Genomic DNA, 27,903 nt, shown 5'->3' with positions numbered 1-27,903 from the left:
CAGCCAATGGATTTCTTTCTTTTTAAGACTAAATTCTTTTTTAATTTGTTTAGGTTCAGACTCCCGTCGAGAGAAATAGGCAGGAGGTTTAATCTATGCCTCAAGATGATTAAAAAACTTTAGAATTTGTTTCATTGCACTTTTCTTAATTATCATATCTTTACTGTCAATATGTAAATTTTTAAAACTTTTTAAAAATAGCAATAAAAACTTTAACAAACTTCTTTTTCACATAAAAAAACCAAAAAGATAAATTAACCCCAAAAAATTTTACAAGAGGAAGCGATCGGAAAGCTACCTCCTTGGAGCAGAGACCCACCAGAATAGGTTGACCTGGACCTCATTCATTCACTCTACGAGCCAACTTGTGTTTACTATTCTATGAACCGAAAACAATAGTGAAATACTAAACATCGAAACTTACTCATAGTTAATGCTTTTGTAGAACTGCCTTACAGTGCCCTAGCTAAATGTCAAGCCCAGAGGGAGTAACAGAGGATAGAACGGGTCCAATTTCGATTTAAAATAAATTTAAAATGTGAACAAAATTGAGTTGCTATCCTGTTCACATGTTAAATAAAAAGGGAGAACACGTTTAAGGGGCTCGTGTAAATGCAACCATAGTTAAAGTACTTTAAAAAAACGAGAATCCATAACTGTTAAATACTAAAAACAAGTTTACATATCAGAACCTAAAACGGGTTCTTACCATATGTACAATTATCACAGAATATTTACAACTATATAAAAATAAAATCGTTCGTAACAAAAATTGAATGTAAAAACATTTAATGACGAAAGATCGCTAAATAATTTACAGGTTTCATGATTTCAAAACCTGAATTATACCTGAGAGGTCATATTTAGCAGTTTATAATACGGTGCTGAATTTTTTAAATCGGTCTCTTAAACTTGCGGTCTTGAAACCTAACAGTCTCTCCGTTAGCCACACAGTGACCAGTTATCTTTAGAACTGTATCGCAAAGCTCCCTATTTACAAACAACCTGATCATACTTCTGCAGCAATGCGAGGAAAATTCTAAACAAACAACAAAAAATAAACAAAAAGATAAGAATGACGCTACCAGTTTGTAAGACGAGAGAAAAAAATTTCTTACACCAATTAAGTTGCACGCAACATATCCCATTTCACCGTTTCTATTGCGACACCACCACCATTCTTTTTCATTATTATCACCCCTTTTTAAAACAGTGAGCGTGTCACCACAATAAAAGCTAAGCTCGTCATCACTCTCAGCCGTGTAATCAAAGAGGGCGTGCACCAACCCACTGTTTATACGCCCAACATTTTCTTTACATTCTAAAAAAGTGTTTATCTCTAATAAATTCAAACTTATTATCTAAATAACTACATGTGTTTACAGACAATAAAAAATCCCCTCAAATCTCAAAAATCATACCATGCAAGTAACTAAAGCAATTATCATAGTTGTCGTCTAATTGAGAACATTTATGTGCCGGAGTTTGATGATCAGTGTACGTCATTGCATACACTGAAGCACCATGCTCAACAAGAAACCTACATAATTCAGTGTCGTTATAAAAAGCAGCACAATGCAGAGGAGTCCTAAAAGATTAAAAGTAAAAGTAAAAAGTCAATAAATGAGGCAAACGAACCAAACCTTGTAATAATACTATTTATAAAAACTTTATTGTTATTTTTAGTAATAACATTATTAAATTATGAGTTCCCATAAAAGTTTCCTAAAGTTTTTATTGAAAACATCTGGCTACCTACCATCCATTATTATCAGCTGAATTGATGTCACATCCAACCTCGACAAGGTAACGCACAACATCTTTATGGTTACCACAAACAGCATTATGTAGAGCAGTAATACCTTCAGGATTTGCACGACTAGGGTCAGGAACCTAATAATGAATAACTATAGAATTACAAAAGAAAGAAAAATAATAAAATAAAATTCTTTTGGAGAAGTAAAAACTGCACACCTGGTTCAATATTTCTTTCACCAAACTTAACTCTCCTTCCAATGCAGAATCCAGCAACAGTGCAAACGGATCTAGAACCAGTTTACGTTTTGGTTTTCGAGGCTTATCAGGTTTCATGAGAATAGGTGGAGGCATTTTTTCAGGAGGAATACTTATAATAACTGGAACTGTAAGATTCTCTAAATCATCAGACTCGCTATCATATGGCGATTGAGAAACTGAAGTTCCACTCCAAAGATCTGTTTGAATTTCATTTATTTCATCAATATCAGCAAATGAAAGTTCAAAGGCGTCAGGTTCACTTGGGCCTTCATTAGGATAATCAGGCTCAGGGATAACAACATCTTTGCTGTAATCAGGTACAAATATATTGCTCAGTGGTCTTACAATATTAGGTTTATTGTAATCGTCAACTTTTTCTTGCTTGTTGTTAACCTCCATCATTGGTTTAACAGACAGTGTTGGTTTGGCAGGTACCACAGGTTTAGATTTTACTTCTGGTTTAGCCTCCAGAGTTGAGCTTACATTTCCATTCTCAACTTTTGGCTGTTGTTTAATAACAATTTTGTCAGAATCAACAGAGAGTGACAAATCAGAATATGACATGTTGGTTGACCTTTTATTACTATTAGAATCTTCATTAAAATTGTCCATTTTCTTTACATCTTGACGAATTGATGCAATTAATTCCTCATTACTTTTAACAGCATTAATGGTAGGTTCATTTCGTTCTGTAACAGTGACAGGGGTAGTGCGTAGAGGAGGTAAGGGCTTGGGGCCTTTAAATATTGATAAGTTCTTTTTAAATTCATCAAGAGGAACTACAGGTAATGAAAGTGAAGACAGAGAAGATGACGAAGATGAAGGGGTGTCCAACAATGAATTTTTTGTTTTTAATATTTGGTCAACAGAACTTGAAGTAAAAACATTTAAAGCTTGATCAAGTTTGTTCTTGTTTAACTCGTTTTCAGGGGAAACTATATTTGCATTAATGTCTTGGATAACAGGCTTTTGTCCAAATGATCGTTTCCTATTTAATGTGTCTTGCAAGTAATTTCCATTAAAAAGGAGCTGCTGGTTGTCATCTTCTGTAAAACTTTCTTTCTGAATTGCAGATTGACTATTTTGATTTTTCAAAGCATTGCCAAGTTCGTTCATACGGTTGTTAAGCTCTCGTAGTTCAGCTTTCTTCTCTAATATAATATCTCTTTGAAGTTGAAGTTGGTGACTTTGTTGTGAACTCATTTCATTTCGCACCTATATCAACAAAAAGGTGTTATAATCTAACAGATCTAATAGATTTAATAGATATAATAAATATAATATAATCTAAAAGATCCAACAGATTTAAATCTTCTCTGAAACTTAACAAAATTAACTGAACATAAAATTAAAAAGTGGAAAACTATTTTCATTATTTGCAATCTTATTTTTGTTTCTGCATTTTTTTTTAAATGAATCTTCCATGCATACTAAAAAAAATTTCTTTTGCACAGTTTTACATAAGATTAAAAAATGCAGAAAGGTTTTTGAAATGCAGAAAGGTTTTTGAAATGCAGAAAGCTTTTCAAAAATGCAGATAGCCAACTCAAAATGCAGAGGGTTAAATTTTTCTATTATATATTAAAAAAAAAAACTCACAATAAGTTCATTTCTCAATCGATCCAGTTCATCCTTTGCTGCTTGGATCTTTTTTCTTCTATTAATTCGCTCTGGTGTTGGTACTGATCCTCCAGAAATACTATTTCTACGTTGATCTAATTGATGAGTCAGTACATCTACCTTTTTTACAGCTTCAGCTAATTCATTCTGCTTTGAGGCAAAGATAGATCGAACTTTATTAAGTTCATAACCTAAGGAAAAAAACTTATCATCATGTTTAATCATCAAATTGCAATCATAAAAAGTAACCTTATTTTTTCTTCTGGTACACCTTTTTTATTGATTTTGCTACAAAAAAAATTATTTAATTCTTTGAAAGGTTTTTTGATGAACTTTCTTGATGTAATCCATGTGAGGTGGTGAGCTAATTGCTATGGATCAATTTAAAAGCAAAAGTAAATCTTAAAGTAATTTAATGCAGAAACAAATCACTAATCATTTTAGAAACTGCTTTAAATCCATTGGGTTTCATTTAATAAAAATAGAATCAATTTTTTTTTACCTAACTCTATATTTGAAAATTTCTTTATGTTTAAATCTTGCTGGAGTTGGTTCCTATTCTGCATTTTACCCATATTTTGATATGTTTGCCTAAGCATTCGTGCATATTGTTCTTTCTCAGGTTTGTTGTTTGGGAAGATAGGACTTTGTGAACCAGATTGAGGAGAAGGCATGCGTACTTGCTTTGGGCTTGCACCTACTATTGGAGTATCAGATGGGGATTGAGAGCCATTTTGTATTTTGAAGCGGGTTTTAAAATCTGTATGCATTCTCATTAGTTGTTTTTGCTTCTCCATTATTTCTTGACTATTATAAAGGATTTGCTGCCGCTGCCGATCAGCAAGATCTTGTACCTCCTGAAGTGTCATCTGAACACGCTGAAAACTCTTTAGAAACAAAATTGTGTTAAAAATAGATTGCCAAACATTCACCTCACATAATTTAATCATGAAAAACTGTTGTACTTTTCATGACTTTTGATTGTAAACAAATAAAAGTAAAAAATATTTAAACTTTTAAATTTTTCAACTATAACAAAAAGCAATTATGATGACCAAAAAAGTTCCTGGCTCATATACATTTCAGTAATTGAAATATTTTAAAAATTAAACTACAAACCAAGACAAAGAGAAATCTTATTGAAAATTTTAATAACAAAAACAAAGTTTACATTTAAAAGTTTGAAATGAATTCAACAATTGTTTTAAAAAGCAAATATTTGCCAAAAATATTTTTGCAATTTATTATACTTCTACTATTCAGGTTTTTTCTCAGACAAAAGAAAAAGCATAAAAACAGTGTGCAGAGTGCATCTTTTAATTACAAACACTCAGCTGAAAGAAAAACAAATCTCACCATCATGATTTAATTTACACCAAGTGGAAAATACATGATTCAAAACTTTTCTCTTATAAAAAGTAAAGCAAAATGCAAATGAATAATTTATTTCTGGAGTCTAAATAATTTAATTTTTTAAAAGGAAAAAAATCCTATGCATAAAATGACACATAAAACTCTAAGATTTAATTGTGGTTATAAAATGTTATATCCATAAAAAATGAAAGAGAACGAAAAATTAAAATTAAAAGTTGAAAATCTTTAAAATATACATATTTAAACATTAATAAAACTTCTTGGATAATCAAAAAAACTTAAATCATATACCCTTGTTGTCACTCTAGGAAATCCAATTTTTATTTTGATTGGAATTAATGAATTAAAGAATTCCAGATAAGTACTTTTTGTTTATAGACTATACAAATTTTTTCCAACATAAATGCTAGGAACTGAAAATATGAAAACATGATTCATTTTCAAAGCATATATATTAGGAAAGTATTAATCAAATCCATGTATGTGCAATAAGTGTAAAACAAATAAAAAAATTTCATGCATATTTAAATACAATATAAATTGATATTTTATTTATACTTTGCATACTTATAAATCAACTTTTCAAATTTTTTTTTTTCAACTTATACTATATACACTTATACTATATACACTATATATGTACATATGGTCTGTGTTATGAATACAACTTTTCCTAAAAAACTAAATATTGCATATATGCAATTTTATATAGTACAGATTTTGTTTTTAAAATGAAATGAAATCATGAATTAAAATGTTGAACAACCAGTGTAAACTATCAAAACAAATCTCATATAAATGTTGAAAATTCTAAAACTTTGAGTTGTTTTCAGGTGGCTCTTATATCCTGAATAGTTATTCTAAATTAGAAATCTAGTTCTCCATTATACAGCAGCTCTAAAGTTTTTATAAAAAAAAAAACTTTTTTTTTACAAAAATACAACACTTAAAGATCAAGAAAAATAAAACAACTCAATAAAAAACAATTTTTGAAAAATTGAATGTTTTTTAAAATTCAACTTTAATTTTTAAGTTGTTGGCAAAATACACTGGAAACTTTGAAAGCTGTAATTTTACAAATTAATAACATAATTAAGGATTGACACTTTTTGAGCTGTTTCTGTGGATCAAAAGTCAGACTTGATTTAATGATTTAATCTTATTTTTAAACTCAGAGATAATCTTTCTATAGCCAAAGATTGATTTACATAGATATCTATATAAACAATAACTAAGCTTAAAAATGTCAAACTTATATTTAAATACTAAAAAAATTTTAACTGATAACATTTCCTTTATGCAAAATCTTTTAAGAACCATTTTCCCTAAATTTATTTGTTAGCCTGTTAACAAAAAATGTACTTTGGACTTTTGTATGTTTTGATCTGTAGAAAAAGTTGACCATATGCTATTGAAATTTCCAAAATCTTTTATTATGATTTTTTGATTTAGTTTAAAATAAACAAACCACTTTTTAAATAACTCTTTTTTTAACTGCTATGCTAAAAAACAATTACATTATTGGTCCAAACTAAAATAAGGCAATATTTTTCAGAGCACAAATCATTTTGGTATCAGAATAAAGCTAAACAAAAGATCAAAAACAGACTTTGATACAACACCTTCCCCTATATGTAAGATTGCAAAGGGCTGCTCTTTTTTTATTCCCCAGCATGTGTAACTTTTTACAATTAACTTTATTTATTATAAAAAAATACCTTTTCAAGTTGTTGAGCTGCTGAATCTTTACAAATTAACCCAAAAAATTTTTTTTTTGTTTTTTAAAAAAATCTTTATAAATTAAATAAAAATTTTTTTTATTTATTTATTCTTTTAAAATCTTTATAAATTAACTAAAAAATTTTTTATCTTTTTTTTAAAAAAAAGGTCAAAGCATGCGATAAACTGAAATATAAATAAAAGCAAATTTAGGACAAACTTTAAACCTGTGTAATACAAACTGGTGTAAGCGGCATTTAATAGCAACAAAAGAATTCAGAGACTATCATCATATCATTACTTCTTTGTAACAGTTTTAAAAACTCAAAACTCTAAAGATTTTTTAGACTATTTAAAGTAAAAAAAAAGAAAAAAAAAAAAAAAAAATAGAAAAAAGAAATTTGAACCTGTTTCTGTACCATCATGCTTGCAAATCTTCATAAATTATTATTTCTAGTGTATTAATTTTTACTGAAAAATAAGAATAATAAATATCTCATAGAATATGTGTGAATGGAAAATAACACTTAAACATGAAAACGCTTTGAAAAAAAACTGTGTAACATAGCTGATATTTGCCATTTGCCATGAAACTGTAATTACTATGTAGAGTTGCTTTTCTTCTTATTCAAACATAATACTTTATTACAAATACAAAGAAAGAATCGTGGATGCAACAAATGTGCCAAGTGATAAAACATAGAAAATAATAGCAGGGACAAAAAATGGAAAATAAAAAACAAAAACAAAAAAAATCTTAATCAAAAAGAAAAGTTAACAAGAAAAGAATTCAACAAATGAACAGTTTGTAACTTTGATAAAAAACACTTCTACTAATATTTGACCAGGCAGTAAGTTGGAATCTTAAAGCCAGAAAATAAAGAGCATACAAGGAGATTATATAAACATACTTAAGTCAAGCAGGGGTATTTGCATTTAGATGCACACATGTATTTATTTACTTGCATTTATCATTACTATATTTTTACATTTTATTTAAATTACTTATCAAACTTTGGTTTAATCACAGCAAACTGTAATGAAGAAATTTTTAAAAATAATTCAAAACCAATCATTTTGCTGACATTTTCAACATCAATATTAGAAGCTTGACAAATTCAAAGCATATAAGACTTAAAGCACTGACATCTGGAAGCTTTGAATATGCAAAACTAAGAAAATAACAAATATAAAAATTTCAATTAATTTAAATAATAAAATATTTAACAAAAAAATTTATTACAAATTCATAGTTCACTTGATTTCACCTAATAATAGTTCAAATAAAAATCAAATTTTTTTTAAAAATAAAAAAAACAAAAAACTTCCTCTCATCCATCAAATATAAGGGAATTCTCTGCAGCACTCAACCATAGACAATAAACTTCTCTTAGTTCTGCAACTTACCTTTAACATACTAAACTTCATGTAAAACCAAAACATAATAAAACAACATTTTGTTTCTAGGCACTATGTAATCAATTTTTTTTGAAACCATAAATTATCCATTGCAATCACCCCTCTTTGGAATGAGTTTATAAAAACATTCCTGAGCTCATATCCCATGCATACATAAACTAATTATTTGCCTTCTGTTCTCATTCACACAGTTTTTTCTTAAAACTGTTTTTCATAGCAGAAAAATGATCATGTTAAGTAAACACAGGAACTTATGTCATAAATTGCAAGAACTATTTTTTACTATTAAATTTTTTTCCCTATGAAATAAAAATACACTGCAAATGTTGAATATTCTTACAATTCAAAACATAAGTTAACAAAATTTGACTTCATTCAGACACACAAAAATCATAATACAGCACAAATCATGTGTTTTGATTAAATTTTTACACATAAAAATGCTGGCCACCCTATTAACAATTTAATCATTCTTTTGTTGAGTTTAATAAGCGAAACAATTAAATTCCCTTTCCATTGCATTCCATAGCAATTATAAGCAGCTCATTGGTTTAAGAAATATTCATACATGATGTCATAAATAAAACTGTAAAACAGGGAGTTAAAAAGCATTTTCAAATAAAAAACAAAATTAAATACTTACCAGTAAGAAAAAAAGATCAGCCTTTTAAATTATTTAAATAAATGTTAGTGTCACAAACAGCAGAATAAAACTGTCTAAACTATTTTAAAGAAAAATTTAAACTAAAAAACTTTATAACTAAACTAAAAACTCATAGTTTATATGTAAACTACAAAGTATAAGATAAAAGGTAAAAAAAAAATAAAGTGTAAAATTTTGAGTCAAGCAAAAAATACAACCAAGTTATAACCTGTGGGTCTTATGTTAAAAATGAGTAAAAAATGATAATTTTTTTTAAAGATTAAAACTATAAATTTGTGCACAAAAAAGTGCATCTAAAAAGAGATTTAAGGTATTTTTCAAAAACTATTTTTTAATTATAGCTACAGTTTTTTGTTAGAGGACTAAGATGAATTTTTAGAGGATTATGGCAGCTGATTGAAGAATAATTCAAAGCCACCTAGGAAAATGAAAACCACTGTGAAAATAATTGCAGCAAGATCAAAGCTCTTTAGTGACAAAAGAATCAAATAAAAATCATTTTTTGTGTAATATCACATGAGACAGAGAAACCCTAATACACCTGGAAGTGACTATGTCTAATCATTAACTACATTTAAAACTGACTTAGGTGTATATGTATATGCACACACAAACATACATATATATACACATATATTATTATTAAAATTATTATTACTATTATTATTATTATTATTATTATTATTATTATTATTATTATTATTATTATTATTATTATTATTATTATTATTATTATTATTATTATTATTATTATTATTATTATTATTATTATTATTATTATTATTATTATTATTATTATTATTATTATTATTATTATTATTATTATTATTATCATCATCATCATCATCATTACAATTATGAAAACTTCTGCATAATAATAAATACATAAAAAATGTAACTTTAAGATTCAATTGCAGTATTAACTAAATAGTATAAAATGCAGAGAAATTTTGAAAATATAGAACAATAAATACAACCTACTAGAAAAAAAGGTTACAATAGCTTGGAGTTACAATAAAGAAGTAAAAAAAAAAAAAAAACAGTTAAAAGTGGTGATGATAAAAATCAAAATTTTGTAAAATGCATTACTTTTAAACTATTCTTTATTTGTCTGATATACAATGCAAGCTTATTATATTATCCGCTTTATGAAAAAATACATTAAGTAAAAAATATCATACAACAAATGTAATAGTGCATACCTTTTATATATATGCAATACCTTTCATAAAGTGGTGGATCCATATATAAATGTATTATTTTCAACAAAAAATTCAAAGCATATTAAATAAAGACCTTTCTTTCATTCAATATTTAAGTTATCAAGAATTTTTTAATATAAATTCAAAGTTATCTAATGATATCAGTAAGTTTTTCTTTCAGTTTTTCTTGAAAACAAAATAAATAAAGTAAAATTAATGAACTAATTTAACAAATTAAAGCTTTAATGACAATGTAACCTCTGCATCTTTCACAAAAAATCATGCAAGCTTGCTAGTGAATCACCTAATGGTAATAAACCCAGAGCAATTTTCTGTTATAGGATAACTGTGTTATTCTGGTTTGCTGTGAGTGTTTTTTTAATACAGCAATGTCTAGAATCTATTTAAAAGTATTATTAATCTATATACAATTTATACATTGTCAGGTCTATAGCAAACTAAAGAATCTGCATGATGCAATTTAACAGGAAAACATAAAAAAATTTTGATTTTAAATAAAATATTCAGCAAAAAGTCAGTTTTGAATAATAAGAATAAATTATTAAGTATAAAAGAAAAAAAGTTCATATAAGAGACTTCGCCAGACTTGTTATAACACCAATACTTACAATAACAAAAACTCAAACTGTTAGATTCACTAATTTGTTAGAGTGTTCAAAAAATCTATGCTATATATATATATATATATATATATATATATATATATATATATATATATATATATATATATATATATATATATATATATATATATATATATATATATATTCATGATTTACGACATTTTAAATATTACACAGTAAATAAAAATACACGAATGTAAACATTTTAATCATAAAGTTAAATTTTAATAATAAATATTAAATCGTTTAACTCGTTGCATGAGACTGTTATTTGTATTGATAACTATGTTTTAAAACAGAATTAGGTACTGTTCAAATATATATTTATACTTTGTTGATCAATCTTCTGTTTTTTCACTCTCCTTCAAGAGTAACATTAATTAAAGAATACAATCAACATTTACTTAAAATAATTTCGTAATAAGTAAACTCGGCTCATATTCCGATTTTTTAATATAAGAACGGAGATGATTTTTTGACGACGGAAAATTTTCTACGCATATCAAATGCAACGACTTCCGCATTAATAAGACAGGCAAAAGATGTCGCATATTTTATATTTTTCTGCTCATTGAAAGCAGTAAGCATTATTAACTTTTTAAGTGTAAAAGTTCTTTATTTCTTATCTATGTCTCTAATTGTAACTTGAGGTTTGATTAGTCAAGTCGTTTAAAATTTGTATTTTTAATCTTTATGAATTAAGAAAGGGCTCTACGAACGGATGGTTAGACCTAATGATCCAAAAACAACTCGATGGGATTTAGTTTCGGTGACTGAGGCGGTCATTATATATAAATGAGTATTTTCTTTATTTTTCACGCAAATAATATTTGCACAACTTTGAAGAGTGCTTAGGGTCACTTTCTACCTCAAGCATAAACTTGCTAAATTAAACGTTTTCAAAGTGGCACAGAAAATGGGCTGAAAGGAGTTGTGTGTTCGAGTCTTTGAATAAATTACTCTAATTATAAGAGATGTAGAATAACCCAGTGATTTTCAGATGATGGTCCGTCGTGTAGTTGATCAAACAAAGTACTGTTAACAAGTCAAATATCTTCTGAATTAAGACTAAAGTATCAAAATGAAACCCAAGGGTGTCAGCTATAAGTTTTATCATTTTCTCCAGACTTGAATTATCGACACGGATGTGTCCACAGCTCAGTTCTAGATGGAAGACTCAGAATAATCATTTAAAAGCATTAGCCCTTCTTGTAAAGATTAAGGAGGTTTTCCTTTTTTTTTGTTCACCGTCTGAAAGAATCATCGGTTAGACACCAACCGAGAGAATTTCAACTCTGAAACTGTAGTTTACTAACACAAAAACTACAGTAGAATCGAAAAAAGAACTTAGAAAGTTATAAGGATCTTAAAGATTTGAATATTTCTAGTACTGTGTTTAAATAAATACGTCAAGCATTTATTTAAACACTATACTATTTACATTCAAAGAGAAGTTCTGTTTTAAATTATTCCACAGCTAAGCCTAATACTAATGTTTATAGTTTTCAAGAGCTGTACTTTTTGTAATCATATTAAATTTTTTATTAATCATTTTTATTTCAGTTTTAGAACTTTGTGACTTAAAGTAATTTTTTTTTTTCATTAAAATTTTAATGGGGAAAAATAAGTTTTTAACTGTTTTGTCATCAAAAAATATTAGTTTTATCCTTTAAAATTTTTTGAAGATTTGTAAATAGTTAGGCCAGTAATCAACTGGTCCAAATATTTACAAATCTTCAAGAATTTATGATGCAGCGCTAAATTCACGAAATTTTGTAAATAGCTGTCATTACTCCATTTTCACTCAGACCTGATGGTAACGGTTTCGGAAATTCCATTACTACGATCAAAAAACATGTTCAGAAATATTGTGCTAATCTTTCTGTATACAAAACAAACAGCACAATGCTTTTGTATCTTGATTAACTGATGTGTAGAGAAGTTTTTGTCATAAAAAGTAAATATTGGTGTTTAATTTATTAGGAAAGATCCAATTTTTAATAACGTAAATATCTAATTTTTTACACGAAAATGAAATGGAAAAAAAAAAAAAGAAAATCTTGTTCCTCATAACGAAGTTCTAAGACGAGGAAACGAAAATGGTTTTCATAGCAAACTTTGTACAGAAAAAAAATTCTAAAATGGCTTTTAACAATTGGCTACAAAAAATTGAAAGCAAAAATAACGGTTCACACTTTTTCACTTAGTTCGAGATCATCAGAACCCAGTCTCAAACTGGTATCAAATTTAAATATACTGCATATTCAAACGAAATTGAAATTTTAATTCCAAAAGTCAACCCGTGGTTTTCTGACTTTTTTTTTTTAACTGAAAAAGGTCGAGTGAAGAATTTGTCAAATAAAAAAAAAGAACTTGAAATAAATCGGCAAAACAACAAAATGAATTGTACTTCTTTACTAAAATGTCACAACAAAATTATTTAACTAAAAAAAAGTTTCAAAGCTTCGGGAAATCGAATGTAGGTTCTTCGCTCACTAAAATACGACACCAATAACAAAAAGGTAGACCAATCATAACACTCAGGGGAACACAGAGTCAATTCGCAGAGTTTGTAAAACGACATCATAAAAGAGAGGTGAAAGAACGAAAAACCAAAAAACAAGAAAAATATCAAAATACGAATATTTTTATTTTAATATTTACGATTTTCTGTCACTATTTTATGGTCCACGCAACTTTACTTAACCAAGTCAAGTAGAAAAAGAACAGTACAGAAAATTAATATAAAAATAACCTATGAAAAAGTTTCTCAGAAAAATCCTAAGTGTAATAAATTAACAAAAAACAAAAAAAGGTTTACACATTTAATTACTCGATTATAACGCGAAGATATTTTATCAAATTTCTTTCTCAAAACACTCGTATATATATTTATGCTTGGCGACAAAGAGGGTGAGGGCTCTTTTACGACATTGCACCGAAAACTGGGTTATGACGAGCTATGCTTGGACCATATTCGTCGTACTGTGCTTTCGTGTGGCAGACCTGGTAGAACTCAGGCTAAAATAAGTTAAAGGTTCATCTTAGAAAATGTTCGACTAGTCTCAACAATCAAGGCAAATCTAATCGAACTATTTAACATTTTAGCGGAATGAAAAAAATCGTTCGTTCAATTTTCTTACCGTTGATGCCAACATGCTTCCACCGAACCACACTGCATATCGCTGCATTGAGTGCGTGATGACTTGACAGTCGATGGGCTTGGGCTGTAAAAGATTCAATGCTATGTTTTATACTAAAGCATTCTTACCGTGGTGTAACAAAACCTTTGGTCAAAAGCATACTTACCGTGATTTAACAATGTCCTATGCTGTAAGAAAGTCCTAATGTAACAAATGATAAATTCTGTATATTACAAAATAAATATTTACTTATAATTTATAACTTTTAAATAATAACTAGATATCTAATTAAAATAAAAAAAACTATTTTCCCCAAATATTTGTGTTACATTTTAAAATTCATCATTTGTTACATCGGGAATTTCTTACAGCATAGGACTTTGTTAGGTCACACCACGGTAGCTACTAAAAAATAAAAAATAGCTTTTTTAAGTACCTTAATTGCGCCACCACTTAAATCTTCACTGACTTTTAATCTTGAATCAACCACACGCTTCAAGTCTCTTTGAAGTCTTCGCCCAAAATCTCTGAACATCGTTGAACCGCCCGAAAGTACAACATTCTGAACAAAATCGTAATTTTATGATTTACAGAGATAAACGTCATTTTTTTAATTTACAGAGAAAAAAAAACAAAAAATACTCCTTATACAAACCACGTTTACCTTATACAAACCACGGCGAACGTCGATTGGACAATTTTGGATAGCACTGTCAACTGTTTCTGATATAGATGTAGAGAAATCTGGATTTGAAAACTAAAAGATAAGTATAATTTATAACTACTAAGAGTTATTACACCACTTGGTTTGTTAACAAGGAGTTTCACGTTCATCTATAAAGCCGTGACAAACAAGGTCGTTGAAAATAATTTATGGGTATTGACGTGTTTTCATAATTGGTTAGATGAATTATGGAATTACAGAAAACGAAAGCAAAATAGAGAAATTTCTATGGATTTGGTTTTAAACATTTTTAAAAACATTTAAGCTAAAAATCTTACACTTTACTGCACTTTTTTTTTCTTCAACCAACTTTTCAACAAAATCAGTGTTGATTAAAATCACTGTATTTTAATGAAAAGTTGGCTGGAGAATTCACTTGGTTATTTTTGCTGTAAGTTCCATCAAATTTCCAGCAAAAATAGCCAACTGAATTTAAATTAAAAAATTAATTGGCATGCAGCTTTTTTTTTTTTCATCATTAGAGATCACTTTGTACTTGGATACATAACAACAACAAAACAAAAAAGAACTTTTGCTGCTTGAAATTTAAATTTAATGAAGAACATTTAAATCTTAAGTATGCTGAACTTTTGATCAGTACTATGTCTTTTACTAAATATATTAGAAGAAAAAATATATAAAGTTATTATATGTAAAAACATTTGCTGGACTTCTTCCTTAGTTTCTCCATTAAAGACACATTTTCTTGTACAAAACGTAACCAAACTAAAGTCCATGTGCTAAAAATTTGAACTCCTTACAATCAATGGGTCAACGGGTTAGAGTAAGCAGAGTATCTTAACTTGCAGTCTGGTCTGTTGTTTATCTATCAATTATTCTACAAATAGATTATTTCTAGAGTTGGAATATTATTACTAATAATAAAAATGGATTGTCTGGCTGATAATCAATAAATGTACATATACTTTTAAAATTTGCCAATGAATTAATTAATTATTGATATCTTAACTATACAATTGGAAGGCCAAGAAAATTTTTTAAAAACCAATCTACCTCAGGGTGGAAAAATATTTCTGGTCCCAGGAAACGCTCATAACCCACATCAATAGAGAATTTCTAAAAAGACATTGAAAACATTTTTGACTAAATTGGTATTGGGGATTTTAAAGTATATTTTAAATCAAAGCACTTACGATAATATTAACACAATACCTTTTTAGTGATATTATTAACTGCATCATACTGCTTAATCCATTTTGAAGGCTCAGCATCATATTTGCTGAATTCTTTCACAATGTCAGGGCAAGTATAACAAAACCGCTCCTGTAAAAAAAAAAGATAATTTATACCTTAGTTTTTCATACACTTGACAACTACTTAATTATCTCAAATGGTTGTTACCTTAATTGCTTTGGCAGTCTCCATAGATTGCTCAGGAGGAATACCAGTCTCTCGCTCTTTTAATAATTGTTGGATGAAGAAAGTGATATCCCTGCCAGCAATTGGAATATGTTTAATACAACTTCCAATAACATAACCTTCGGCCTGGAATATTTTACTTTACAAATCAACAACAGACAATATTTGTTATGCATTAGCATGTCTTACTGATGTAAACATTAAAACATGTAAAAATAATAAGTCTCTACACTTACCACAGGAATAACATGAGTAACACCATCACCTGAATCAATAACTGTACCAGTCAATGTGCGCTCCCCGACTTGCCTTGATGTCCATGAGGCTGCTAGAGCTAAAACAGCTTGCACAGCTATGTACAATCCAGGAACATTAAAAGATTCAAACATTATTTCAGCTGTATACTCTCTGTTTTCTGGTGTGTTTAATGGAGGTTCAGTTAATAGAAAGTAATGATCTTCAGGTTCTGCTCGAAGATATTTAAAAATGCATTGCTCCCAAAATCTTTCCTTTAATTGAAATTAAATTACTTATGACAAAACAAGTTTACTAGCTACACAATATTTAAAATTAGCGCTAAATACTAAAAATACCATTAAGTCCCAGTCTTCTATAATTCCATGACGAATCGGCCACTAAACACAAAATAACTTTTACAGCTAACTAAGCCTGACTCATGATTTAATATAACAACTTTAATCTTTCCTATTATTTAATAATCATGGCGTATTATTTTACCTTAGTAGCATAGGAGGGTCTATCGATTGCTGCATCACCAATAAAAAAATCTGAAAAACAAAAACATTTTTTAAGCATAATATTAAAAATAAAATTGACCACAAACAAATTTGCATTAAATTAGCATATAAAAATATTTAATAAACCATTCACCTAAATCATCTACGCCTTTAAAAGAAGTTGATTTGCCTCCAACATTTGCACTTTCTTTTACAGCAATTGCTAAATTTGATAAAGAGAAATCCAAAACAGGTCAGCAGAATTTATATAACCTCCTGAAATAATTCCAGCACTCATTATTGGTTAATAAAAGTGTCTAACACTGATGAAAAAACACAAATATTTTTTTAAATCAGTATTAGACAGCGTTACTTATTAAAATATTTTAATCTTCTCACTTGACTAACAACAAATGAAAACTGAGTAACCATTTTAAAAAGCTCTTTTTGTGAGATTAATTAACAACAACATTCTCTATGCAGAAATTTCATTAAAGAAAAAAAAAATCACTTATGGTTGTTCATTAAAATCAAACAACTATATATTGAACAATAAAACTACAGGAATAAAATTTAACATGAATTCTAGAGTGTAGACCTTCATTAAAAAATTTTATTAAACAACATAAACACTTTAAAAACTCTGTATACCTGATGGAACAATAAACTGAGGCTCAGTGTTTCCAGCAAAACCCATCTTTGTGTAACTGTAAAAAATAACAATACTATAGTGTGTGATAACTCACTTTAAGTGAGACAATATCGCTGCACAAAATCAATCATCAATTACAAAAAGATGAGTAAAATGTTTGCTTTCAAGTATTTTTAAGTTGTCAAATTTCTCAATTCGATTAGAAATTTTTTTTAGAAGAAAAGAGCATAGAATATCATCATCTTAATCTTAAAAGCTTTTGTACCAATTGATTTTTGAGGAATTTTTTTTTGTATCATTTCAGAACAGGTATTTTTTACTTTTGCACATAAAAACATTAAACAATTTCTGATAGGCAAGGATTGACGATATGTGTTAAAAAACATCAAATTGCTGAAGTTGTTTCCAACAATATCTTCAAATCCTAAGACTTGATTGAAAACATTCATTGAACACAGAGGTTTCATGGTTTACTGTTGATCTTGTTTGATATCTTTGTACTGCAGCATAAATATTAGGTTGCTTTAAACTAGCCGTACACATTTTCAATTTGCAAAATATATAACATTGGAAAAGCAGAGAGTTCTCTTAACTTTAAAAACTCTCCAACTAAAAACCACCTGTTATCAAAAAGAAGCATAACTATATTTGCTGTAATTTAGAAATGTTGAAGAGTGATATCTACTTTGATTTCAACTTTAACACACAAAGTCCTTAGAATTGTTTGCTACTTGCTATATATGTAAGTATAAGATTTGAAGCATCATTACAGTTGGGCAATAATCTGCTTTGCATTATCAATTAGAAGCAATAATCATATCTGTGCTGTTATTTGGTGACTCCATTAACTTTTTCTTTCTCTTCTTATTTGACTTTGATCTACTTTGATAATATGAAAATCCTTTAAATAGCATTAACTAATAATGACACAGATCGATCTGAATTTCCAATTCGATTGCAAGCTAGGGTTAAATTACACAATTTAAATCTTAAATAAAAACTTGAGTGAGAATTTATGTACCTAAAAACCAGTTTTAAAGGAAATGTAAACATTGAACATTTTAATAAAACAAAGGAGAGTAATTTTAAAGTTAAATTAAATAGTGCAGTAGACAAAATTGATTTCGGAAGCACTCAATTGAATTGTAAAAATTTGTCAATGTGGCTCCAATAAACATGCAATGTTCAAATTCAAACTGAAATGAAGACATCTCTTGTAAGACTAATACAGACTTTTTAGATTACTTTTATTTTTCTTAAACATTTGCTTGTTTCAACTTGTTTTCAATAGCAGTAAATTCTTGCTTGTGTATTAAAGAGTCACATTTTGGCTAGTTGAAAGCAATTTGAAAATAAAGTGTAAAAGATAGTTTTACCAGTTTTATTTGCATTCAAGTTTAAACAAAACATTTTTTACCTTAACTTTCTTAGCAAATTTGTTGTTGCTTTTTTTTAAATGCAACTAGGATCCAAAATATAGTGCAATCTCTGGCGCTACTTGACTTTTGCACCCCCCTTTTTTATGATGATAGGGAATTTTATGCTGATTAAGAATCATATAAAAACATAGGTCTCAAAATCAATGGTAAGTGCTCTAAACTGAAGTTGAAAGTACAAAATTATACGACAAATCCCTAATATTTGCCATCTTGAATAAACTAACGTTACAGTTGATTTTGTTCTTAAAAGCAAAACAGTACCGGCCTGGTTTTTATTATAGAAAAATGTTTTTTGGATTTTTGTAGGCGCGAAAGTTCTTTCTAGTGTAATCAGATATACAAAAGAGCTGTAAAACATTTTACTCATGTGAAACATGTGATTCTTTTTTGAGAAGTTTAATTTTATAAAAGAATTTGGGACTATTTCTTCAATAAAATTTTGCATTATTAAAGAAAAAAGTAATTGAAAAGATAAACTTTAATTGAATAATAAAAATGGAATTCTTTAATAGTTTTTGCTAAAAATTTGCTGAATGAAGCTATGTGGCTATGAAAATAGCCATTTTTAATTAGCACGATCCTAGGCATTAGGATTATTGGATTTGTTTGTTGGTTTTTGAAGAGCTATGACATGTAGAAAAATGAAGAAACAGAAAAATTATCTTAAAACATTCCTTTTTGTATGACAGACATAGTTAAGATATATTTTTATGGGGGTTAACTTGAAGGATTAAAAAAAAGTCTATAGTTTTAAACAATAAAAACTTTGCAAATAAATAATTTTGATTGTTTTTAAAGTTCATTTTAATACATAAGTAATAAAAGAATTTTTCAACTTATTTCATAAAAATGATAAGATATTCTAGACAGCAAGTAAGAATCCCAGTTAAAGCAAATTGGCGTGATAATTTAAACATAAATGAATTATCATGTATCATTAACTATAATATTTATTATGAAAAAATAAAAACCAGGTTGTTAATGCTTTTAAAAGATAACTTTTAGGCAAAAATAAATCAATATTCAAGATGGCGAATATTAGGGATTTGTCGTATAATTTTGTACTTTCAACTTCAGTTTAGAACACTTTCTATTGATTTTGAGACCTGTTTTTATACAATTCTTAGTCAGCATAAAATTCTCTACCATAATCAATCTTAAAAGGGGGGGGGGGGGTGTGTGTGTGTGTGTGTGAAGCGCCCAATCTTTACCCAATTATAGATGTTGGTTTTAGTCTAAAGATTTATAGTAATGACTGGATTTGCTGATTGTGTTTAAAGTGGTAAGATTTGTTGCAATTGATCAACTTAACTAAAATAATTGCAAACAAAGGTTTAAGAAATTGTTTCAACGTCCTGTAAACATTTTAGTAAATAAAACAGATGAGTAAAGGTAATACCTTGTCACTAATAAACATCAAGCAATCTGGAAACAACAACAACAAATTTAAAAACTCACCCGGTTCCATTATCAATAACGCAGGCTGGCTGTCGCATCGCCATTTTGATATGTTAAATAGGAGAACAGATAACTTTTTTTATAAACTTAGTAAACACTAAAAATCCATTTAATATTAAAATTACAAATTTAAAGTTATAGAGTAGCCTGCTTCCTTCAGGAACTTCGCATACCGTCAGATTTAATGGCGAAATATAAGGGCGATAACAACAAAAAAATTAAAATATAATTGGCTAAGTGTTTTTCGCCTCCAGTTTCCAAAACAAGAAACCTGAAGTCTGGCTTTATGAACAGAACAAACAAAAAAAATAAACATATGCGAGTTCGTGAAATTTGGCGAGTTCGAGTTTTTCGAGTTTAAAAAGTTTGTTCAAGTTTTCGATTCAAGTTTTCGATTCAAGTTTTCGATTCAAGTTTTCGATTCAAGTTTTCGATTCAAGTTTCCGATTCAAGTTTTCGATTCAAGTTTTCGATACAAGTTTAAGATAGTTTGTCTAAGTAAAATTTTTCAAATAATTCGAGTTCAAGTTTATCAAGTTTCATTTTCACTCAAATATTTCGATCGAGTTACACAAATTTATCGAGTTTCATAAATTTATTAAGTTTATAAATTATAACAATGTTATTTAACAAACACAATAATTATTGAGGATATCATCAATCCAATACTGAATCGTCATGTTACAAGCATTTTAAATATTTGATAATATCATGCTAATATCATGACAGTTTAAAAAACTTAATTGTGTAATGTTAAAGTAAAAATAAAAATCGGCTTTGTTTAAAAATAAATTAAAAAATACTAATTATTGAAAACTACAATGACGGTTCACTGGAGCTGTACTTTAAGTTAAAGAACAACTCCAGTGAACTGTCATTATTGAGATAGTCAAAATTTTTGTCTTAGCCAGTCCGAAATCCAACACAAAGTAAGTAACACAAAGTGGCATCAAGAAACACAAAGATATTGAAATGATGGAGACTGATGGACAACACTTACCATCTTGTCGCAAAACTTACATGGAAATTTTTTTGCATTCTAGCCTCATCATCAGCATCATAAAGAGTTGGTCATCGCTGATGGCCAACACTTAACATCTCGCAAAACTTGTACAGAAAAATCTTTGTATTCCAGCCTCATTACCATCATCAGAAAGAGTTCTTTCTAGGTCAGGCGGCGCATTCACATGCAAACGAACAAGCTTTCATGCGAACAATGTTGAAAAAATTATGTCCGAGAGAATATTGATTTTTTCAGTCTTTAATTTGTCAGTATCGGACTGATTAAAAACAAGTTAAGTGATAGTAACTCAAATTTTTTTATTTATTTTTGTTGTTTGGAAAAAAAAAAAGTTTTTTTTGTAAGAATAATTAAGAATTAAAAGTAGGAAGAATAAAATTCTTTAACAGGAAAATATAAAAAATTTGATGAACTCGAAAAACTTGATAAGCTTGATTAATACAAATACCAAATAATGTCATAAACTTGAAATTCAAGTTTATTAGGTTTTTAGAAAGCAATTAAATTTTTTCTTCAAATTTTGCGAGTTCAAACGAAAAACTTATGGTTTGAAAAATTGTTGTAAAATTGGAGATGTATCGACGGTATATACGGTAATAAAGTTTTAATATTGTCAATCTTTTTCTTTGATATTTTTAATGTTATATATTTCTGCTGTAACTCGGCAAGTGATGCCTACAGCGATCTTTCTTTCTTTGCAACATTTGCTTGCTTGTACTCATCTTTATCAACGTAGTGTTTGATATAAAACCTTAGTATTTTAGGAAACTGCATTAACGAAATCTAATCTTTTACCATCGCTTGTATGTGTGGTTTATTTACAAGAATAACTAACTCACTTGTAGACTGTTAATTCAACAGAATCTCTAGCATCTACAGATTTGAATGAAATGTTACTCTAAAATAAATATACATTAATATAAAAAGCCACAATGATAAACTACTTTTCTTGTATTATAATATTAAATACAATGTAATAACAAGCCACAAAATAAGAATTAATGTCTACCTGTTGATTTGAAGCTATATTCTCAATACCATCAGGGACATAGTCGTTATCAGCATCACTATCATCAAAATCATTACTTGTACCACTGAACTTTTTTTTTAAAACCAGCAGAAACCGTTTTCACGTATTGACGTTTCGACGCCATTTTGTGAGGCATGTCATTGTATAACCTCAAAATTTCGTAATCAACACATTTTACAGTGAGATGATTTTAAGATTGTTGCTCCATGCTTAAGAATCATACTTAAATATCTTTTTGGTAGCTGAGTATACAATCTATGACTATAAAAATGATAAAAAAAAACTTATTTTTGGAAAAAGTGTGACTTGTCATTGTTTCACAACAACCCCTACAAATATTTTGTAGCCAAATAGTTCAGGTTTACTCGGGTTTTTTTTAACTTATCAGGTTTTAAACACGAACTTGCATGTCCCTTATAAAAACCAATTACGATTTTTAGCTTTAAGGGTAATGGATGAGCAGGGTGCTTTTGTAACGCAACAATTTTTGTATTAAGCAGCTTTTTCTTTTTTCTTGAAACATTTTACAAGCTTTAAAACTTGAGAACCTACCTAGATAGGTTTTGCGTATTTACGAAACAAAAATAACTAAGCATCGGCGTTTCGTTTTTAGGCTTATCACGAATAATAGCGAAGAATAACGAATATATCAGTCTATATCAGTCTTTTAAGATTAATCAAGTTTTTGAAGTTTGTTAAAATAGATTTCCTTATGCGTTTAAAACAGCAAATTTTTTGGTTTGATTTTCATACATAAGTTTGTTATTTAAAATTTCTTATAAAAATAAGTTTAACGGATTTTACCGAACAGCAATTCTGCACAATATCTTAAAGGGATAAAACAAAATAGTATAAAACTGCGAGCTGTCGTAGTTTTTTTCCCTGGAATCTTATAACTTTGTAAATAAATTGTTATCAACTAGAGGTTAAAATTAATACTAGTAATTCTTTTCTCAGGGTCTCTAATAATTTGTCTCCCATTTTAAACGTGAAAAGGAAAGTTATTGATTTTTTTCTAAAAGTAAAAATTACCGAAAATTTTAGTATTAATTTTTAAAGAAATAGTGAGTTATCCTTTAAATAATTTATATTTAAAGAAGTTATTTTAAAAAAATTTAGAAAATAAAATGTATTTTAAAAGTAATAATTACTAAAATTAATAACTCATTTTCTCCCAACGTTTAAAATGGGAGGAAGAGTAAAATGAATCTGACGAACTAAAATAAAGATTAAACAATTAAAAATTTCAAAAAATGTGAAAAATATAATTAAGCCATAAAAATATATGGTAAACTGAAATAACAGGTGGTCTAAATGTATTAGGAAAATGGCTGTTCATCGTAATAGTTTGGTAATGATCTAGATGCATAATTGAATATATTCAAATAACAATTATATTTCTTACATTTTACAGCTTAACAAGCAATATATCACCCAGGCGTTTGAAACAATTCTTAGGGTAGTAAAACTAATCCGTCAATCTGTGTAAACGAATCATTTTGCAGAAATAGTTTCAACAAACTGTAATTTAGAGCCGTATTTATAGATATACACACGGATTTAAAAGAAATATTGGTACCTCATAAAAGTCTTTGAAAGAGTTCGTGTGGCATTGAGTTTCTTAAAATGTGTTTTGTTTTCCATGGTAGTAAAAACTATATTATATTTATACTTATTATGCAAATAATCTTTACTTATCTTTTAATTTTTATTCTTTTTTAAAAGGCAATTAATATAATTATTTCATTCGTAGTGACATTTATTTTAATTTGCTTTAAAATATCATTTTATGTTACATGGCACCTACATCATATAAATATTAGGATGCGCACATATACGTCATATATACGTTATTAACATTGTACATGTAAATATATTTTTACTGATACATTTTTATGGTTTGCTTTTTTTATGCATACTCAATCTAAGTTTAAAAAAAAAATCTAAAAATTGCATTTTGGGTAAATATTTTAACGGTCTTATCAACTAGATGCATTACTTTCTATTTCTAATTTCTCAAAAGACTAAACCACTTTTTTTTAATGTTTAATTATGGTAGTTATCATTATTGAAACCTGTCAAACTTAAAAATCTTAAATATCTTTTGCATAAATATTTTATACCATTGGTAACAAATTCAAACTTCTCTCAATTTATTCATGATATATTGGCCAAGCAGCTCTGAAGCTTTATTAATATATATGGGGGAAAGGGGGTGAGGATTGGGTGTGAGGAGCCAGCATTAGACTTTTTTAAAGAGACCCATTTTAGCATAAAGTTTGTGAAGCACTGACTATTTCAAGCTCAAAAATAAAAAACCTAAAAAAGATTTTTTCATAAAAGTTTAAAAAAATCATCTCTACAGGAAGATGAAGTTAGAAAATAGGCGATTTTCTCTGCAAATAAATGGAAAATAATTTTTTACTTCATTTAGAGCTACTGAGATTATTAAACTCAGATTTTATTTTAATAAAAAAAAAACAAACAAACAACATTTCACTTTAAAAAAAGTCTTAAATTTGTCCGAAAACACAATTAATTTGATTTGAAAGGCTTCGGAGACTAACCATGCAGGGGGCTTGAAAACTATCAAGTTGGTTTTCAATTTTAATTCGTGAATTCCACTCTGGTATTATTCTAACTGATGCTTTTATTTGAGATTCTTTGGGTTCATATGAAAAAGCTTTTGTGGTTAAACGAAAATGTATTAGAGAGTGCCACAGTGGAAGTGTCCCTCCTTGGAAGTGCCTTAGTGGAAGTGCCTCAGTGGAAGAGAAAGTGTAATTAGTTTCAGCAATTATTTGACTGTTCAATATAGAACTTGATTTCTAACAGAGTAGTGTTGCATACTGAAATTCTTTAGAGATTGTAGGATTTGTGAACGGGGGTAAGAGTGGGGATGAGGTAATGGTGATTAGTAAAAAGGGTAAATTCTGTATATTCAGAACAAAAAAAGTATTTTTAATGGATCTTTTCGGTGTTTGCTGGATGGAGAAATTTTTGAAGATATGTGAGCTCTTTTACCTTTGTATTGTTGGAAAATCTCCTTCGAGAATTACGAGCATTACTTTCGTTTTCATACCATTTTAGCAGGTGCACGTGCTTAAATTCCATTGAAAACTAAGCAAGAGGAGAAGAAAAGAAAATAAGTTTACATATCACTTACATAAATTTGTACAAGAATTATCAAGCGTCATTTACATCAGGGACCAATCAAATGATTTTTGGGCAAGTTGTATTAAGCGAGTTTATATAAATATTAACACAAATTTTAGCTTGCCATTGCATCGAGTTCTCAGGTACCCTGAACTGTTGATCAATTTTTGATATTGCCAAACACAAATTGGAATATGCAAACGAAGCATTGATCTTTGTTGTTTCAAACATATCAAGTCCCTTGATCTGAAACGTCAGTTCAATCTAGAATAGAACGATCGAGTGAACATTGTCAATGGTAAAAAGTAAGAAACATTTAGAACATGAGAGTGTGGGTGACAAAAGAAGTTATTTCCTAAAAAAAAAATATAGCCAACGATATGTTAAGGCAGAAAAAAAAGAAAGTTATTGTTGAAATAAGCGAAAAACTGTTGCATTTTGTAAGATGACTTTTTGCATTTTGCTGATGCACTGAAAGTATGAATGATAAATGTTGCGTGGTAACAAGAAGTAAAACATTAAAATCCTTTTGAAATTGAGTTTGTTATTTTTCTGATCAAAACATGGGCGCCGGCAGGATTTTTTACAAGGGGGGGGGGGGGGGGTAAAATAAAATTCAACAGTGATACTTCAAAAACAACATAAATCTATTACTTAATGAAGTCATTTTATCAGACCAGTGACAACAAAAAATTAAAGAAAATGTAAAAATAAAAACACAAGAATTAAATCATTGTTATTCAGTAAATAGAAATTGTAGTCGTCTGCGTTCACTGCCAAACTTATTTACAATTTGTTCCATAAATTCAGATTTTCTGCAGCGTATTTTTTCACGATGCACGCTCAGCATGCAAAGCCCAGAAAAACGCTCATTGGACATGGTTGATCGTAGCCAAGTCTTCACGCGCCGCAATTTACTAAATGATCTTTCTACAGTACATGTTGTTGTTGGCAGTGTTATTAAAATGAGCAAAGCTTCACGAACAGCAGGGTAGAACACAGTCCTTGGTAGTAAATCTGTGAATTCGTTTATTGTGTTTTTAAAAGATTGAATGGCCCAAAAATCAAACCAAATTACACTATCGAGTTTAAAATTATCAATTTTGTATACTTCATTGACAGTTGACATTTTCTCAATGAATTTTTCACGAGTTAAAGTTCTCATCTTTGCAGGATGAAGAAAACAAAGGTTAAATTGAGCAATGTTATCTTCTGAGAACCGCGTTTGAAGCGAATCGATTAATGAATCGAGATAAGGGATATACATAGCCTGGCGAAAGTATTCCTCGACATTTGTATCCGTTGCTCCACAATTGTTTCGGTATAACTGCCTTGAACATTGCCTTGGTGGTGTTAGTTGAATGTACAACTTTCCAGACAACTGGATCACTCTCTTGTAGATATCTTCACTGAAATGCATATCTGCCTTGTTACGGTGTAGATTTATAACCAAGAGCAATTCATGAATGTGCCTCTGTACTTGTGGAAGGTCTAGTTGAATGGCTTGAAGTGCTTGAGTACAGGGTTCCAGGAGAGCTGAGTAAAATGAAATGATAATTAGTCCAAATAAAAAAGTTGTTGAGCTGGATGCTAACAACAACTGATGTGCCAATTGACGTGTGTTTCCGGTTGCTTCGTTAGATATCACATCCAACTGGGTAAATATGTGGTCAAAATTATCACAAAATACTCGTATGCTCTTATACTTTGCAGTCCATCGAGTCTCGCAAAGAAGAGGAACGTTGAGTATAATTGACCTTCTCTTAAGACTTTCACGGAAGAATGCAATAATTGACTTGATAGTACCAATTGTATTGCGAATTTGCGGAAGTGCACTCAGATCATTTACAACCAAGTTCAGTCTATGTGATGAGCAATGAACAAAAGCCGCCTTTGGATATTTCATTCTAATTCTTGATTGGACGCCGTTATCCTTTCCTGCCATGGTTGAGCAACCATCGTATCCCTGACCTAACAGACGATCTAAATTGAGACCTAATGATAAACACTTGCTTAATATGGCGTCGGAAATTGAAGCTGCAGACATGTCGTTCAGTGGAACAAATCCAAGGAATTCTTCCCGAATCATTTGCTCTTTTGTTGGGTCGACAAAGCGTATTCCAATGGATAATTATTCTGTCCCTGAAATATCGGCTGTTTCATCAGCTAATACTGAGAATCCAATGGAGTTATTTGTAGCTGACACAATATCATTTACCAGAATCTGTTCAGATATTTTGATCAATTCTTTTTCGGTTTGATGTGATGTATATTTTGCATTCTTTGCAGCAGTATCAAGGTGATTTTTTATAATTTTATCACCAGCCTCAATTCGAAAGTTCAATAGCTGATGCATATTTCCTTTACTTCCTTCCCTCGCAGAGCCAAATCATTTGTTCCACACAACAAAATCGTTGAAAGGATAGAAAAGAGCTTCTGTCTGTTTGCTTCAACAATGCGTTTTACAGAATCGTCAAGCTGACATACAATTTCCTTGTTTGGATT

The 27,903-nt window shown here is 28.9% G+C and overlaps 3 protein-coding genes across 4 annotated transcripts; all 3 read right to left on the bottom strand.

The window, feature by feature from the left end:
* Positions 1–649: 649 nt before the first annotated feature.
* LOC145185259 (uncharacterized) lies at positions 650–7,257 on the bottom strand. Of its 2 annotated transcripts, none has more exons than XM_080061119.2 (8): positions 7,137–7,257; positions 4,139–4,523; positions 3,616–3,827; positions 1,975–3,231; positions 1,760–1,893; positions 1,422–1,588; positions 1,119–1,321; positions 650–1,039 (listed from the first exon to the last, which is right to left on the bottom strand). In XM_080061119.2, the coding sequence occupies exons 1-8, from the start codon at positions 7,152–7,154 to the stop codon at positions 1,010–1,012; spliced, it is 2,406 nt and encodes an 801-aa protein (XP_079917245.2). In that variant the 5' UTR covers positions 7,155–7,257; the 3' UTR covers positions 650–1,009. The 2 variants fall into 2 exon arrangements, with proteins under 2 accessions (XP_079917245.2, XP_089954275.1); XM_090098149.1 differs by lacking the exon at positions 7,137–7,257 and adding an exon at positions 4,993–5,037.
* Positions 7,258–13,037: 5,780 nt separating this feature from the next.
* Positions 13,038–20,402, bottom strand: LOC145185148 (actin-related protein 3). The gene is made up of 13 exons (XM_090098161.1): positions 20,192–20,402; positions 17,294–17,349; positions 16,797–16,865; positions 16,644–16,693; positions 16,499–16,540; positions 16,142–16,414; positions 15,888–16,031; positions 15,699–15,809; positions 15,540–15,602; positions 14,466–14,558; positions 14,238–14,363; positions 13,802–13,885; positions 13,038–13,679 (listed from the first exon to the last, which is right to left on the bottom strand). Exons 1-13 carry the CDS (start codon positions 20,233–20,235, stop codon positions 13,584–13,586), a joined length of 1,251 nt encoding a protein of 416 aa, XP_089954287.1. The 5' UTR covers positions 20,236–20,402; the 3' UTR covers positions 13,038–13,583.
* A 5,732-nt stretch (positions 20,403–26,134) lies between these two features.
* LOC145194331 (zinc finger MYM-type protein 1-like) lies at positions 26,135–27,445 on the bottom strand. The gene has a single exon (XM_080071960.2). It carries the CDS (start codon positions 27,443–27,445, stop codon positions 26,135–26,137), a length of 1,311 nt encoding a protein of 436 aa, XP_079928086.2.
* Positions 27,446–27,903: the final 458 nt, after the last annotated feature.

The sequence above is a fragment of the Hydra viridissima genome, unplaced genomic scaffold, assembly GCF_058129835.1.
Source record: "Hydra viridissima isolate aposymbiotic clone 2 unplaced genomic scaffold, HvirCarnegie_v1 scaffold_9, whole genome shotgun sequence".
Lineage (NCBI taxonomy): Eukaryota > Metazoa > Cnidaria > Hydrozoa > Anthoathecata > Hydridae > Hydra > Hydra viridissima.
The sequence above is the reverse complement of the archived record's forward strand: the minus strand, read 5'-3'. Positions and strand labels throughout refer to the sequence as shown.